This window comes from Diabrotica virgifera, chromosome 5 (genome assembly GCF_917563875.1).
Source record: "Diabrotica virgifera virgifera chromosome 5, PGI_DIABVI_V3a".
In the NCBI taxonomy this organism is placed as follows: domain Eukaryota; kingdom Metazoa; phylum Arthropoda; class Insecta; order Coleoptera; family Chrysomelidae; genus Diabrotica; species Diabrotica virgifera.
The window spans coordinates 259,630,244-259,645,455 of record NC_065447.1 but is presented as its reverse complement, the minus strand read 5'-3'; the positions used below and the strand labels follow the sequence as shown (position 1 = coordinate 259,645,455).

At 32.1% G+C, this 15,212-nt stretch overlaps 2 protein-coding genes across 2 annotated transcripts; both read left to right on the top strand.

The window, feature by feature from the left end:
* Positions 1-2,290: 2,290 nt before the first annotated feature.
* Positions 2,291-8,946, top strand: LOC114329035 (uncharacterized). Its single transcript, XM_028278044.2, has 4 exons — positions 2,291-2,674; positions 3,153-3,183; positions 3,987-4,053; positions 8,693-8,946. Exons 1-4 carry the CDS (start codon positions 2,632-2,634, stop codon positions 8,855-8,857), a joined length of 306 nt encoding a protein of 101 aa, XP_028133845.2. The 5' UTR covers positions 2,291-2,631; the 3' UTR covers positions 8,858-8,946.
* Positions 8,947-9,682: 736 nt separating this feature from the next.
* On the top strand, positions 9,683-15,212 carry LOC114329034 (uncharacterized). Its single transcript, XM_028278043.2, has 4 exons — positions 9,683-9,958; positions 10,077-10,107; positions 11,738-11,807; positions 14,961-15,212. Exons 1-4 carry the CDS (start codon positions 9,919-9,921, stop codon positions 15,126-15,128), a joined length of 309 nt encoding a protein of 102 aa, XP_028133844.2. The 5' UTR covers positions 9,683-9,918; the 3' UTR covers positions 15,129-15,212.

The window sequence follows — 15,212 nt, the reverse complement described above, 5'->3', positions numbered from 1 at the left end:
ATGAATACCATATGAGCGTTTGTTTCTTTACTCCTGTATTTTTCCATCAGCTGCCTTATAATGAAAATTGCATCTGTTGTTGAATTGCATCTGCCCTGCATAAAGCCAAATTGATTCTCGGATATTTCGGTCTCTTCACGTATCCGTCTATCAATTACTCTTTCCCATATTTTCATGGTGTAGCTAAGCAGTTTTATAGCACTGTAGTTTGTACATTGTTGTATATCTTCTTTGTTTTTGTAAACAGGTACCAGTATACTGCTTCTCCATTCGTCTGGCATTTGTCCAACTTGCATAAATCTATTAATAGACCTGCTAGCCACCTTGTTCCTGTCTCTCCCAATGCTTTCCATACTTCCCCAGGAATATCATCTGGTCCTACCGCTTTTCCTTTCTTTATTGTTTGAGCCAATTCCTCGTTTGATATTTTGGTGACCATTGCTGCTACTGTCTCCGTTTACTCTACAGGCTGTCTGTCAAATTCTTCTTAAATACGTACTCACTATTTTTCAAAAATCTATCGAATGATAACAAACACGACTTCCCACGGAGAGGGTTGGGGGGTAAATTTAATATTTTAAATACGAATCCCGCGATATTTCGCGAAATGAATATCATATCGAAAAACTGAAAAATACACTTATTCAATATTTTTGAAAAATCTATCGAAGGCACCAAACACGAGCCCCCACGGAGGTGGGGGTGACTTTAAAATCTTAAATGGGAGCTCCTATTTTTTATTGCAGATTTGAATTCATTATGTAAAAATAAGTAACTTTTATTCGAGACATTTTTTAGAATTATAGATAGATATTGCTACTATACATTCTAAAAAACATTTGTTGAAAATCTCACAATAAAACATTGAAAAATTTGTTTTCTATACTTCCACAAAATTTATTATTTACAACTATGTGACTACAGCTGTTTCGACAGAGTGCCTTTCTCAAGTGATAAAATTTACAATGTGTTTGCCTTTTTAAGTCTCTAACTGAAGAGGTTGAGGAGTGGGGAGCTGTTTGTCTCGAGTTGGTCATTCAGAACTATGTCTGTATTTTTCAGTTTATTAATTTCCATAGATTCTAAAAAAGATAGCTTAAGGCCTTTATTTTGGATATGCAGAATTTGAAACTCTTCATTGAAAGAATGATTATGATCTAGAAGGTGAAGTGCGTATGTAGAAGTGTCTGTTTTTCTATTGTTGAAAGCCCTTTTGTGTTCTGCTATCCGTTTGTCAAAAGTTCTGCCAGTTTGACCGATGTACGTTTTCGGACAGTCACCACAAGTTAGTTTGTACACACCACTCTGTAGTTGCTTTCTCTTTCGGCTTTTATTGTTCTTAATATATTTGCTTAAGTTGTTGTTAGTTCTGAAAGCTGGAATTATTCCTTTCCTTTTTATGTATCTGGCTATTTTTGTTGTTTTCTTGCCAGTATATGTGAGAGAGCAGAAGGTACTGGGTTCTTTCTGTGGTGGTGGATACCCTAATTTCAGGGCTTTCTTATGGAGTTTTTGATTTAAAATTTTGTTAACTGTTTGTTCGTTATAGCCGTTGTTTACTGCTATTTGTTTAATGAAGTTTAGTTCTATCTCGAAGTTGTTTTTTGTCATGGGAATTTCTGTCAGTCTATATATCATGCTATGGTAGGCTGCTAATTTGTGTTGTGTAGGATGGGATGATGAATTGTGTATAGTTGTGTCAGTATGGGTAGGTTTATGATATACGGAGAACTCATGTTTGTTGTGTAGTCTGGTAATCGTTACATCTAGAAAGTTTATGGAATTATTCTGTTCTGTTTCTATTGTAAACTCAATATTACTATGAAGTGAATTAATGTATGATAGAAATTGGTCAAGTTGTCTGTTAGTTCCTGTAAAGCATACTAGTATATCATCCATGTATCTCTACCAATGTTAAATACGGGATGTTTAGAAATCAAGTAACCATCGAATCCATCAAATTATTTGTTGAAAATGGAAAATTAAATTAAAAATGGAAAGTCCGCACTAAAATGGAAAACTTTACTTAACTTTTTTTGGTTTTAGGACCAACTCTTTACACCCCAATATGTCCCCAAATCGCACGAGTGACTGTACATAATTTAACATATTTTGCTCCCCTACCATAAAAAGGACCTGCTAGTTTTCACAATCATAAGCTGTCAGGATGACAAAGTACACAATTAAAATCACGATACATAATTAAAACGTGACCTTGGCAGGAAATTGAAGGAGGTTCAACTACTTTAAAAAATATAAAAAGGAAAGGCAGTTGGAAAGATGATATTTCTATGTAAGGGTTAAGAGAATTTTGAGAGACAGGAAGACGTTAGCTAACACGTTTATTTAATTAATGGAATTATTGAATTTGGATAAGAATTATCTGATAATTAGTTTGGCTTTAAAATTAAGATTTCTTTATTGTATTACAATAAGTTGTTCAATGTTATCACATAAGTAATATTTTTAAATATGAGTGTGAGGAGATAGGGGGGACTATCACTAATGCAACATTTTTAAATCAAGTGTTCCTAAGTTGTAAGTACTCTTGTACTATATTGTATTGTACTATCTTATATTATATACAGCTGAACTATCAGGGCATATTATTCTAAAGCAAAATTCTCAAAAATGAAGGCTACCTTAGTTTTGGCTGTTTTGGTTTGCGTCGTAGGTAAGTAGGTTTTAGAAAAGATTTTTGGTACCTATTGGTACCTATGCTTTGTAATTTTCTAGTGTTTTTTGCTTTTTTAATGTTAATTATTTTCTTAGCTATATTTATCCATTTTAGTTTATTATTTTTTAAAGATTTTTCCCGTTATATTTCCGTCTGTCTATTAATGCTGTACTAATAATAATTATTGCATTTAAAATACTATCTAAGAGCTTTTTTTAACTTATTTTCACTTTTTTCTAGGTTTAACCGTTAGTGCGCCCCAAAATTGGTACCTATGCTTTGTAATTTTCTAGTGTTTTTTTTGTCTTTTTTAATATTGATTATTTTCTTAGCTATTTTTTCCTATTTTAGTTTATTATTTTTTTAGGATTTTTGCCATTATATTTCCGTCTGTCTATTAATGCTGTATTAATAATTATTGCATTTAAACTACTATCTAAGAGATTCTTTAACTTATTTTTACTTTTTTTTCTAGGTTTAACCGTTAGTGCGCCCCAAACTAGTGAGTAAGTATCATTAAAGAAAAAGAAGTTGTGTATATGATATCGCAAAGCTTGTCGTAATTAATCAGTTTCATTTTATATGGATTAGTCTAAAAAGTCACTTTATTAGTAATTTTTTTAAACGGAACACCAAATAAATACACTACAATAAATATGATAATACCTGCGCTCAAAAGTGTATCAGTATCTTCTTCCTATGATGCCAATCCACTAATGGATATTAGCGATCCTATTTTCCACTAACTCTCTGTTTCTTGCAATATGTATCAGAAATTGAATGCCGTTAATTTCTGTTAATTGCCTTTTGTTTCGGAGGCAGGACATTTTCTTGCGGCCCATTCCTCTCTTGCCTTCAATTTTACCCTCGATTATAAGTTGAAGGAACCGGTATTTTTTATTCCGCATGATGTGATCTAAATACGCTGTTTTCCTTTTCTTGATGGTTTCGAAAAGTTGACGTTCTTGGTTGGTTCTTTTAAGGACGTTTACATTTTTGACTTTCGCCGTCCATAGTTTCTTTAGGATACACCGGTATATCCACATTTCGAAAGTTTATTTATATGCCTGGTTTTGAGTGTCCAGCCCTCTACGTCATAGAGCAGCACCGACCATATGTATCCCCTAGTAAACCTTAGTCTCAGTTGAAGATCGAACTCTGAACAGGTCAGTACCTTCCTGAATTTTACGAAAGCTTATCGAGCTTGCTCAATGCGACATTTCAATTCTCTGTCTGATGCTCATTCTTCAAAAATCAGTATATTAGGTCAATTATAAAAATAATAATATTCAAATGTAATTTGTTTCAGCCACTGTAATGCCTGTGTAGGTTTTTCGTCCATGGTCAAGAACTACGTACTCAATCAACGTCCATTGGTAAGAATTTCAAGTACTTTAACATACTGTTATATAATTTTATGGGGAAAATTTAGAGAATTCATTTTATGTAAAAGACGACGAGATCGTAAATATTCATCAACCTCTATATAGCCAAAATTTGTAAATAATATAATTAGTCGTAAGCAGTGTTTCGTGGTAAAGAGAAAAAGTGTAGTGATAAAGATTCTACGAACGGACTTAACAATTCAAAACAATGGAACTAAATTACGATCGGTTTTAGAAAGTGGATGTATTAGCGGTTGGAGTGAACAATAGAACGTTTCTAAATGATTTTCTCGAAAGCTACGACGATAAAAATATTTGCTTAGTTTTAAAATAGAGGGTTTTTTCTAGGATATAAGAAAGAAGTTAATTTTAATATATCCTGGAAATTTGACAAGACAGAAAATTTCTATACAACACTATTTTTCTTAATAAATGAAAGTAGGGAGGTAATGTTGAGAGAATGCTTCTGATTGGAGAAAGAGACCGATGGAGGGAGGATAGAATGGTGGAGTCTGAGTTTGATGAGGTAAAAATATTGACTGTATAATTAAGATCTGAAGAAGCCAGTCCAGTTTGGAAAGTAGTGATTTTGTGTAAAGAGGTAAATTTGGTGGCCGTGTAAGCAGATTTCTCTTAAGACGAAATGGTGATCGAGTCGAGAAGTAAAATCTCCTTGTGTTCGAATAGATTCCAGTTTTCTATCTGGAACGAGTAGCCGGTTTGTATCAATTTTGCACAAGATATCGAGCTGAGAGAAAAAATCTTGGAATTATAAAGTTTGATATTTTATGTATCGAGTCAGAGACTAAATTGAGGAGAGATTTCAAGCGAGTGCTGTTTTGTTTTGGGAAACAGTTTGGACAGGAAGAACAGTTGCATCATCCGAGGAGCACGTGTGGGAGAAACGAGGACAACACAATCCATGAGAAAAAGTTAAGAAGATAGATAAGGTTACTCAGATTATTTGTGAAAAGAGAGAGTTTGTTTGATATTACCTACCATATTTGTTTTTTGTCAAATTAACAGTTTTACAGCATAATTTATTCATTCACAAATTCATAGAGGACATAAGTAATCTATTTAAAAGGTAAAAATTAAACTTTGTCTCTTTTTTATAATAATAAGAACAGTCCACCGAAATATTTAAATAAAATTTTGTTAAAAGAAAAGGAGAGGGTAGAATTACAGATTCAGGGCCTGCTTTACCACTAGGCCCGCGAGGCACCTGCCTCGGGCCCGTATTTGAATGGGGCCCCGAAAGATCACCAAACAACTATGTTTATTACAATACCAAAACAAATTTTCAAAATTCTTTCATTTTACGAACAGGTAATGATAACTGATAACCATAAGAATTATAATTAAGTGATATGTGCAAACTTTCGGCTTCAACGCTCTTTAAATGCATTCATTTTTTCGAATCCTCAAAAAACTAAAAAATATTTCATAAAAGTTTAGACGCAGAATCAAAGATTTCATTTTTCAGGCTTCGAAAAAACGAATGAATTTAAATAGAATTGAAGGCGAAAGTTTGCGCCTATCCCCTTAAACAATGTTTAATTGTTTAAATATAAATTTTATTTATTGTTAATAAAAATTTTATTTTCTTGTGGAACTATATTTCTATTAAATAATTAATACATTTAAAAAAGTTATTATTATTATTAAATTATATTTAGGGATCCGAAAATTGTGTAGTGCCTCGGGCCTGATTTAAAGTAAAATAGGCTTTGTACAGATTATGTATTTTTAGTAGATAAAATATTTTTACAAGAGAACAAAGTTTTAGCATACATTTTGAATCTTATGTTTATGGTATAGTATATGAATAAATAATATTTATAAAATTTATATGATTTTGAGCATATTTATTTTCTTTGTTTTGTCCTGGATAAAGTAAGCAACGAGAAATACTAGAAGCCACAAACTAATGGTAATACATTAGAATAAATTAGCCCTGAGAATATTTTTTAATGAAAAGTTTTATTAAATTGTGGTTTTGTTTCCATGAGTAGCAATTAAAATAATTAATTAGTTAATTGAACTGATAAGATGCTGATCAATAGAGCTCGGGAAATTTGCCCTTAAAAACCCTAAAATATGCATGAAAATATGCACAAAAAACAGTTAAAATATGCCTTAACTAAATACGGACAGGACAGAACTACCGACGATTGCAATTTGTGTTTGGCTAATACAAATTCTGGTAATTTGTTAAGCTTTCGGGAAAAAACAGTATAGATTTATGATTTTATTTAATGCTGCCAGCAATCGACTTATCGCATTACTGTCCATTAAGGCCTATTGTCCTATTCTGCTAATACCAACTTTACCAATTGCATTACTTGTCTCCTCAGATGTTTGTCCATATTGTGATATATCTGAAAATATGCACTTTTAATAAATGCATATACATTTATAAAATTTATGCAAAATATGCAAATATGCACTCAATATGCATTTTGCATATTTCTCGAGCTCTACTGATCAATCTCATAACTGGGAGAAAATATAGAGCATAATAATACATATATAATATTTTTGTTATTTTGCGTTAAGGGGAACGGGGCAAATCATCATCGTCATGTAAGGCTCCCTTAGATGTCTTCTTGCAGTACCGTCTCCTATCGGAGGTTGGCTACCATCACAGCAATCTTAACTTTGTTGGCTGCAGCTCTGAACAACTGTATTGAACTGCACCCATACCACTCCCTTAAATTTCGCAACCAGGAAATCCTCCTACGTCCCATATTTCTCTTTCCCGAGATTTTTCCTTAGATTATGAGTCTTAGCAGAGAGTACTTTTCTCCTCTCATTATGTGGCCTAGATATTCCAGTTTTTTTGTTTGTATCGTTTTTATGACTTCGAATTCCTTTCCCATCTTCAGCAAAACATCTTGATTTGTTACTCTTTCTGTCCATGGTATTTTCCAAATTTTCCTGTAACACTACATCTCGAATGCCTCAATGTTTTTAATGTTTATCTTTTTCAGTGTCCAACCTTCCATGCAGTACAGCAGACCGGAGAAAACACAGCACCTTAACATTCCTGTTCTGAAGTTTATATTTATGTCCCGGCTGCATAGGAACTTTTTCATTTCAACAAACGATTGTCTCGCTATCTCTATTCGCCTCTTGATTTCTCTTGTCTGGTCATTAGTATCAGTGAAGCAAACCCCTAAATATTTGTAGGACGTAACTCTTTCAACTGGCTGATTATTTATGGTTAAATTCACATTGGTGTATAGCTTCTTCGTTACAATCATGAATTTAGTCTTTTTGATATTCAGTTTTAGACCATACTTATTGGGATGAGTGTTTATGTTTTCCATCAAATACTGTAAATTTGCTAGGTTATCTGATACTATTAGCATGTCATCAGCGTATCGTATATTGTTAATTAACTCTCCGTTAATGTTCATACCAATGTTTTGCTCTAGGAGCGCTTTCTGACATATTGTTTCGCCATATATATTGAATAGTAGTGGAGAAAGCACACAACCCTGACGCATACCTCGATGAATATTAATTTCTTCGGTTAACTCATTATCAACCTTCATTTTTGCTGTTTGTTCCCAGTACAACCTGGATATGATATTAATGTCGCTACTGTCGATGTTTTTGCTTCTTAAGATTTCATACAGCTTTTGTTGTCTGACTTTATCGAAGGCCTTCTCAAAATCTATGAAACCTACTAGAGTCTTGGTTCACATCCAAATATTTCCGCATTAATACACTCAGACCAAACAAAGCTTCCCGTGTTCCCAGTCCACTTCTGAATCCAAACTGTGTGGCGCTGATGCCCTCTTCTAGTTTATTAAATATTCTTTTCTGAATTATTTTTAAAAATACTTTTAGTGTGTGGCTCATCAATGCTATAGTTCTGTGGTCTGAACACTCTCTGGCGTTATTCGTCTTCGGGCATTGTGACAAAAGTAGAGGAGAGCCATTTCTTTGGTATGGTGCCTGTTCTATAAATTGTGTTAAAGAGGTTCACCATTATTTCAAGTGTGTCGTTGTCTATAAGTTTCAACAATTCCACAGGAATTTCATCTGGTCCTGCAGCTTTGCCCCCTTTAGTGTTCCTTATAGCATATTATTCTATCTCGATTTTTAGGATTTCAGGCCTAGATGGCTTAGATGTACCCATTCATATCTCTTTGCTATTTTTTGTATCCATTTTGTAGCCAGCCGTTCGCTTGATGTCATCAGTCAATGTTGTTTGAGGTCTGCCTCTACTTCTTTTGCTTGAACTTGGTCGCAATTCGGAAATTCGCTTTGTCCAATGGTTGTCTTCTATTCTTCCTATATGTCATGCCTAGTTCCAACTGGCAATTAACATATCAATCTTCTGGATCACATCTGTTAATTTTGAATGTTTTGTTTTATCTTCATTGGCCTTGCGACCACTGAGCTTATTATTGAGTATTCTCCGTTCCGTAGCTCTCTGAGTCACTTGAAGTTTGTGGATTACTCTGTTGTTAAAAGCCCAAGTTTCAGTGCCGTATGTCCGAACTGGCAACACGTACTGATCGAACATGGAAAATTTGTGGAAATATTAGTGATATATTTATTTGAAAGCACATTTCAATTGTATTCCAATTATAATAAAAAACTCTTTTTTTTACAGGAGGAAGTTGAAAAAGACTCAGAGGATTTATGTCAACGTTTCTACGATATGAAAGTGAGAAATTTTTGCGAAAATAAATTGATTTCAAAAGTCGACGAAATCTACTACCGACTCACCGACTGGAAAACGCCTCAAGAAGTATGCGAAATTTTGAAATATTGTTAAACACATTAATATGAGTATTAGAAAGTGTAAAATAAATAAAAAAAAAAATTGTTATTAATAAAACGGGCAAAAATATTTTTGACCGGTAATATTCGTTTTCTTCTGATATTTTGGACATTGGCGTATTGCACAGTTTTAAATAACTCTTTCCTACCTCTGTGGCTCAGTGGTAACAAAGCCTACCCTTGGATCCAAAGGTTGCGAGTTCGAATCTCAGATGGTTAGGAAATTTCTCATTTACTAAAAATTAATAAATGAAAATAGTTTTAATCCTCGTGGGAGGGACCCCATGGGGTATTCACCGGAGGTACCGCAGACGTTCGGATCCAATTAAAGTCTATTTGTAAAGACAATGAAGTGGACTTTACTAAGTAATAAGAAATTTACTCAACACACACTACACATTACACTATTTGATTGCGAAATTACTGTACCATGCTAATGGTCATTAGTTGTCGAGGCATTAAGCTAAATAAAAAAAAAGTAAAGTAGAAACAAAGATACATACATATATAGAACAGTCAAACACAGAGCAAACAAAGCAAAATATTTTAATCAAATTAGATGTATCGGAGCTAAAAATAAAGGAATACTAATTCACGAAAATTATGGCAAAATAACATATTGAAAAAGTACTTTGACAATTACTTAAATAAAGAATTAGATAGAAAAACAGTTGAATTAACGAAGAGTCTCTAAAAGATCAAACGAGAGGGACGGGGGGTGGTTCAAGTACTTCAAAAAATATAGAAAGGAAAATTAGTTGGACAGACGATATTTTTGAAAAAATTTTGATAGCATTATGAGGAGAGCCAGGAACAAGTTAGCTTACAGGTTTATTTAATAGAATTATGGAATTTGAACAAGTATTTGATAATCAGTTTGACTTTAAAATTAAGATGTCTAGGATGATTAAGATAAGTAAGCCAGTGAGACGATAGGGAGAGGATCAGTGATGCAAGATTTTTTATTCAAGTGGTCCTATTTGCAAGTGCTCCAAGATTTTTATTATATAAAGCTGAACCACCGATACATATTATTCTACAACAAAATTCTCAAAAATGAACACTATCTTAGTTTTGGCTCTTTTGGTTTGCGTTGGTATGTAGGTTTTTTAAACTATTTTTTTTAATTAAATATTTAAATTAAATTTGTAATTTACTCGCAATTAAAATAGTATTTAAAACGTTTTTTAATCATTAAAATACTTTTTTTCTAGGGTTAACCGTAAGCGCCCCTCAAAACAATGAGTAAGTAACATTATCAAAAAAAAAATTGTTTATAGGATCCAACAAAGATTATAGTGGTTAATAATTTTCAGTTTATATTGATTATGATTAATACACCAAATCGCTTTTTTAACAACTTTTTGGTACTTTCATAGTATGCGGTCTATCCCGAGGATGCTGTCTACGTGTGCATGTAGCTCTATTATAGTGTGCAGTGTATTGATCGGAATCTGAAAATTCCTGAAGGATTCGCGCACAATAATGAAATGTAAGGATATTCTTGAAGAAAACAATAGTTACATATCCGGAAGTAATAAACATTTGGAGGAAAACATACAAAATTGCACCCCGGCTATTTACAAAAAAAAGTATACGTAACATAATTATTTAAAAAACATCACAGCATAATTATTATTAAAGAAAAACCTTATGCACTTTAACTTAACATAAAGGCAGTCAATGATTTTAGCTTGAAGTTATGCCAGCTTGAAGACTATGGTATTATTTGTATAATAGTAAAGAAAAAAGTTCATTGTATATACCTGAAAATGTTTATTATTGCCTAGCAATAAAAAATTTGTCTAAAAACGGTTTGCTGCCTTTCATTATTGTATGCAACCCCTTCTGAGAAAAGATTAGTGTGTTGTTTAGGCAGCACAGGAAGACCGCAAGCGATAGCAGAAACACGACGGTAGTCGGCATATCATAGCGGTAGTCGGCATATCATAGCGGTAGACCGCATACTATAGTTGCACCAATTTTTTTTAATCGGAACACCAAATAGTACACTACACGGTAATAACACCAGGGTCCAAAAGTGTATCAGTAGATTAGATCACTTATAAATAACAATATCAAGAAGATAGTACAAAACAATAGGTGCCTACACTCATATCCGTAAGTGCTCAAGGTTGGATTATCTAGTGAAATTGCTTTTAAAAGTGTATCAGTAAATTTTAATAATATTATGCATAGATAATAATTCACTTGTTGAGGCTAAAGTTCGTTAAATTCTAATAAACCTTCTGTTTTTTCAATACATTCGGTTTTGTTCATGTCTAATGTACCCCCGTCCCATATCTGATTGCTCTTATTAGATTGTCAGAGTTGTTATGCGGCCAAACTTCACAATTGCTCAAACAACGACTAACGCAGCATAAAATTGACTGTGCAAATAAGAAAAACCCGGGTGCGTTAGTACACCATAATTTAAAATCTGCGCACCATTTTGACTATTCAAATGTTAGAGTTTCACAACAAGTATCTAAGTAATTAAGGCTGTTTTTGTGAAGAAAGAAAGGTTATTACGTATAATATTAAAAATAGATGCCAAAAAAGTAGAAATATAAATATGATGATTGATTAAAAAGATGATTGATTATTATCTTGGTTAAAAGATCCAAGAAAATGGTATGGCTGCGATTAATTACGATACTTATCTTTAAATCTGTTTTTATTTTCTTAAATAACTTCTTCGACAGAACTCTTAGCAATTATATATAAAAGTCAACATCTGAATGTATAGCAGTATATTTTGTGGGTTAAATGCTTTTAAAACTACATAATTTATATTTTTCGGGTATATTTTTTCTTATAAAATTAATTTTCTTTCATTTACTTCATTCAGATATCTCAAATGTAATTTTTTCAGCTTCTTATGTGATGGCTGCGTATCATTGTCAACCGTGCTCAAGAAATATGTACAAGAAGAACTTCCATTGGTAAGTTTTTTCAGTACTTACCATGATTAATATTTCGGTTGATTGCCTTTTATTTCCTTTATAATATCTGTGTCAAAAATTGCATATAATAATCCCTTTTTTTATTTAACTACTACATATATATTAGCTTTAAAATAAATTCAGAATAATAGTTATTTATGATATAAGTGTTAGGAGTACAATTTTAAGGCACGCATTTGAAAATTTGCAGAATGAGCGAAGTGAATCCTGCAATTCACATGAGTGCCTTAAAAATGTACATTTTAACACGTATATCATACATTATCTTTTCTACAAACGTCTTATATATCAGCAATTATAATTTATTCATTCTCAATTACAGGACAATATCTACAAAAACTTTTACTTGAACTTGACTGACATTCTGTTTTTATATTTTTCTTGACATTACATCAAAACTGCCTATACTGTCAATACGTAAATCATAACAACTATAGAATAATAATATCTACTTTTATTGTTGTATATTCTAACAAATTTTAATAGTTTTTTTCTACAAACGTGTTAAAAATGCAATAATGCATTCTAGCTTAAATTTTAAAAAATCTTTTAAACCACCTTTTTCAAATTGCGCAACTTGTAATATTGATGTTAATGTTAATAAATGAAATATAAATATTTTGACGTTTCACAATTTGACACAATTTTCACAATTCATTTTAACTGCAGTGCTCTAAAAATTTTAAAGCACTAGTGCTTTAAAGTAACATTTTTAACGCTTATATGGAGTGCTAAAAATTGCATTTTTAACACGGTTGTAGAAAAAAAATATTATCATTAATAGGTATACTTATTTAAAAGCACTACCGTAGGAAAAATGAAAGATTACCCATGGACGCACATACAAAACACGCTGTATTTTTCTGTCTCCGTTTAACAAAAAAAAAAAAAATGGCCAACGCATGTACATGTAATAATTATATAAGCTGTTCTTATTGTACTGGTACTAGTTCGTTATTTTCTGGAACATAGAAAAATAGTTATTAAGGTAACAAGAGTATTATAAGGATAATAACGCTTGAAGTCAATGGTGTATAGACCGTGGGCCTTCGCCCCGAGGTATATACGTTGACCGAAAGCGTTATTATTATAATGCTCGTGGTGCCTTCAACGTTTAATGTCCGACTAAATTATTCTTTATATACAAAAAATTTGAATGAATTTTGAATTAATTAGTTTTCAAATAAGTACATTTACCAGAAATAGTCGTAACGTAATGGTGGTAACCATAGTTTTACTTGTGAGTTTTTAATTGTGTGAGTTGTTTGTGTGAGACGTTTTAATTGTGTGACTTTTATTTGTCAACTTGACAGTATTTAACTCGTTATTTAAATTTAATAGGCCCTAGGGCATTATTTTTCAATAACATGCCCTTGGGCGTTATATCGTACTTAATAGACTTCGTTATAATGTCATTATTTGTCAAATAATAAACCAGTCGGACATTAATGTGTTTAATGTCCGACTGGTATACTATTTGACAAATAATCACATGATTTCGAAGTCAGTTAATTATGGTATAATCCCCTAGGGCGTTATTTTGAAAAATACTGAAAACTCTCAAGTTGACAAATAAGAACCTAAGTAAAACTATGGTTACCACAATTACGTTACGACTCTTGCTGGTAAAATGTACTTATTTGAAAAACTAATTAATTCACAAGTCATTCGAATTTTTTGCATATAAAGAATACTTGAGTCGGACATTAAACGTTGACGGCACCACGGGTGTTATACGTAATAACGCTTTTGGTCAACGTATATCCCTCGGGCCAAAGGCCCTCGGTATATACACCATTGACCTCAAGCGTTATTATCCTTATAATACCCTGGGTACCTTAATAACTACAATATCCAGCGATCCACAATTATTGGGATCAAAACTAGCCGTGCAAAAAATTACGTATATCTTTTTTAATCTGAATTTAAATCATTGGTTTATCAATTAATTTTGATTAACATTATAAAACATAAAAAACAGTCAAAACCTTTACCACAGAACTGTAATTAAAAATAAAAAGAATTGCTATGTTTTAATATGCAATTACATATATACTAATTTAAATATTGTGAACTATAAAGGTACTCTACTCACGAGCGAAATTCATATTTTTTGACATACCTCGAATAAAATTGATAAAATTTGATATATGATGATTGCATCTAAGATTTTAGACCATGAAGATCTTTTTATGAAGAATAACTTTTCTTCGTAAAATTAATAATAAAAGAGTTATGAATCAAAATGATATTGGTATTCGTAATTTGAGAAAAATTTTCAAATATTTTTTATCTTTAGAAGGATGTACAAGTAATTGCATATTAGAACATAATCTTTAACTCCAAACAACTTTTTATAATAACACTTTTCAATATTGTGAAAAATTAAGACATTTTAATCTTGATCGAATTTTATATTTTTTGACATACCTACCTCGTATAATATAGATTTGATATCTAATAAAAATAAATAAATACAAAATAAACAGTTTTCCTTGAAAATAGTGAACTGTAATTTAACATTACATAAATAAATAAAATTTGTTTATCTGACATTCCAATTTTATGTTGAGGTTTATTTGCGTCAAACGAAAACACAGTAGAGTTGACGTTTCTATGTCGGAAGAAAATGACAATTTAAAGGAGGCTTGTGACGTCACAATGGCGACTTTGAGGTCGGATATCTCGAAGATGGTTAGAGATAGCAACTGCCGTTTTGAGATTTGGATTCAGAAGACAAAACTACATAGGAATCCATCGCTAGGTGGCCTCTAGTTATTTCAGGAGCGGCAACGCAATAACACACACACTTTTGCGAATTTATAAACGAAAAGTTATCGTTGATAAATACAATCATAGAAGATGCTGTATATGTCCACCACCAACATCTCTACATAACCTAGCTTTTCTTGTTAAGTTGACGTACACTGCAAAGTTGACGTAAAATGGAAACTATATCTGAATTAAGAATATACATGCCCTGTATAGCTATCTCTGTCGTTCAGACCCACCTTTGCTAACAATAATTTTGGATCACACGTTATGATCGCTCATGGGTAATTTTTCATTTTTCCTACTATAAGTATTTCAAATTTTTTCCAATTATAATCCAGCTAATTTCGATTTTTACAGAAGGATCTTGAAGAAGAACTTACAGCTTTTTGCCAAGCTTTATCAGGACAATTGAGAGATTTTTGCGAAAAAGAATTGATTCCACTAGTCGATCAAATCTACGACGAGCTTAGCGACACAACGCCTCGAGAAGATTGCGAATTTTTGGGGTTCTGTGAGAAAAAATAATATAAAAATTGTAGCACTAATTTGTAACAAAAATTGTTTTGTCTATTGTTAAAAAACATTTATTATTTTCCTCTTCTGCCATTT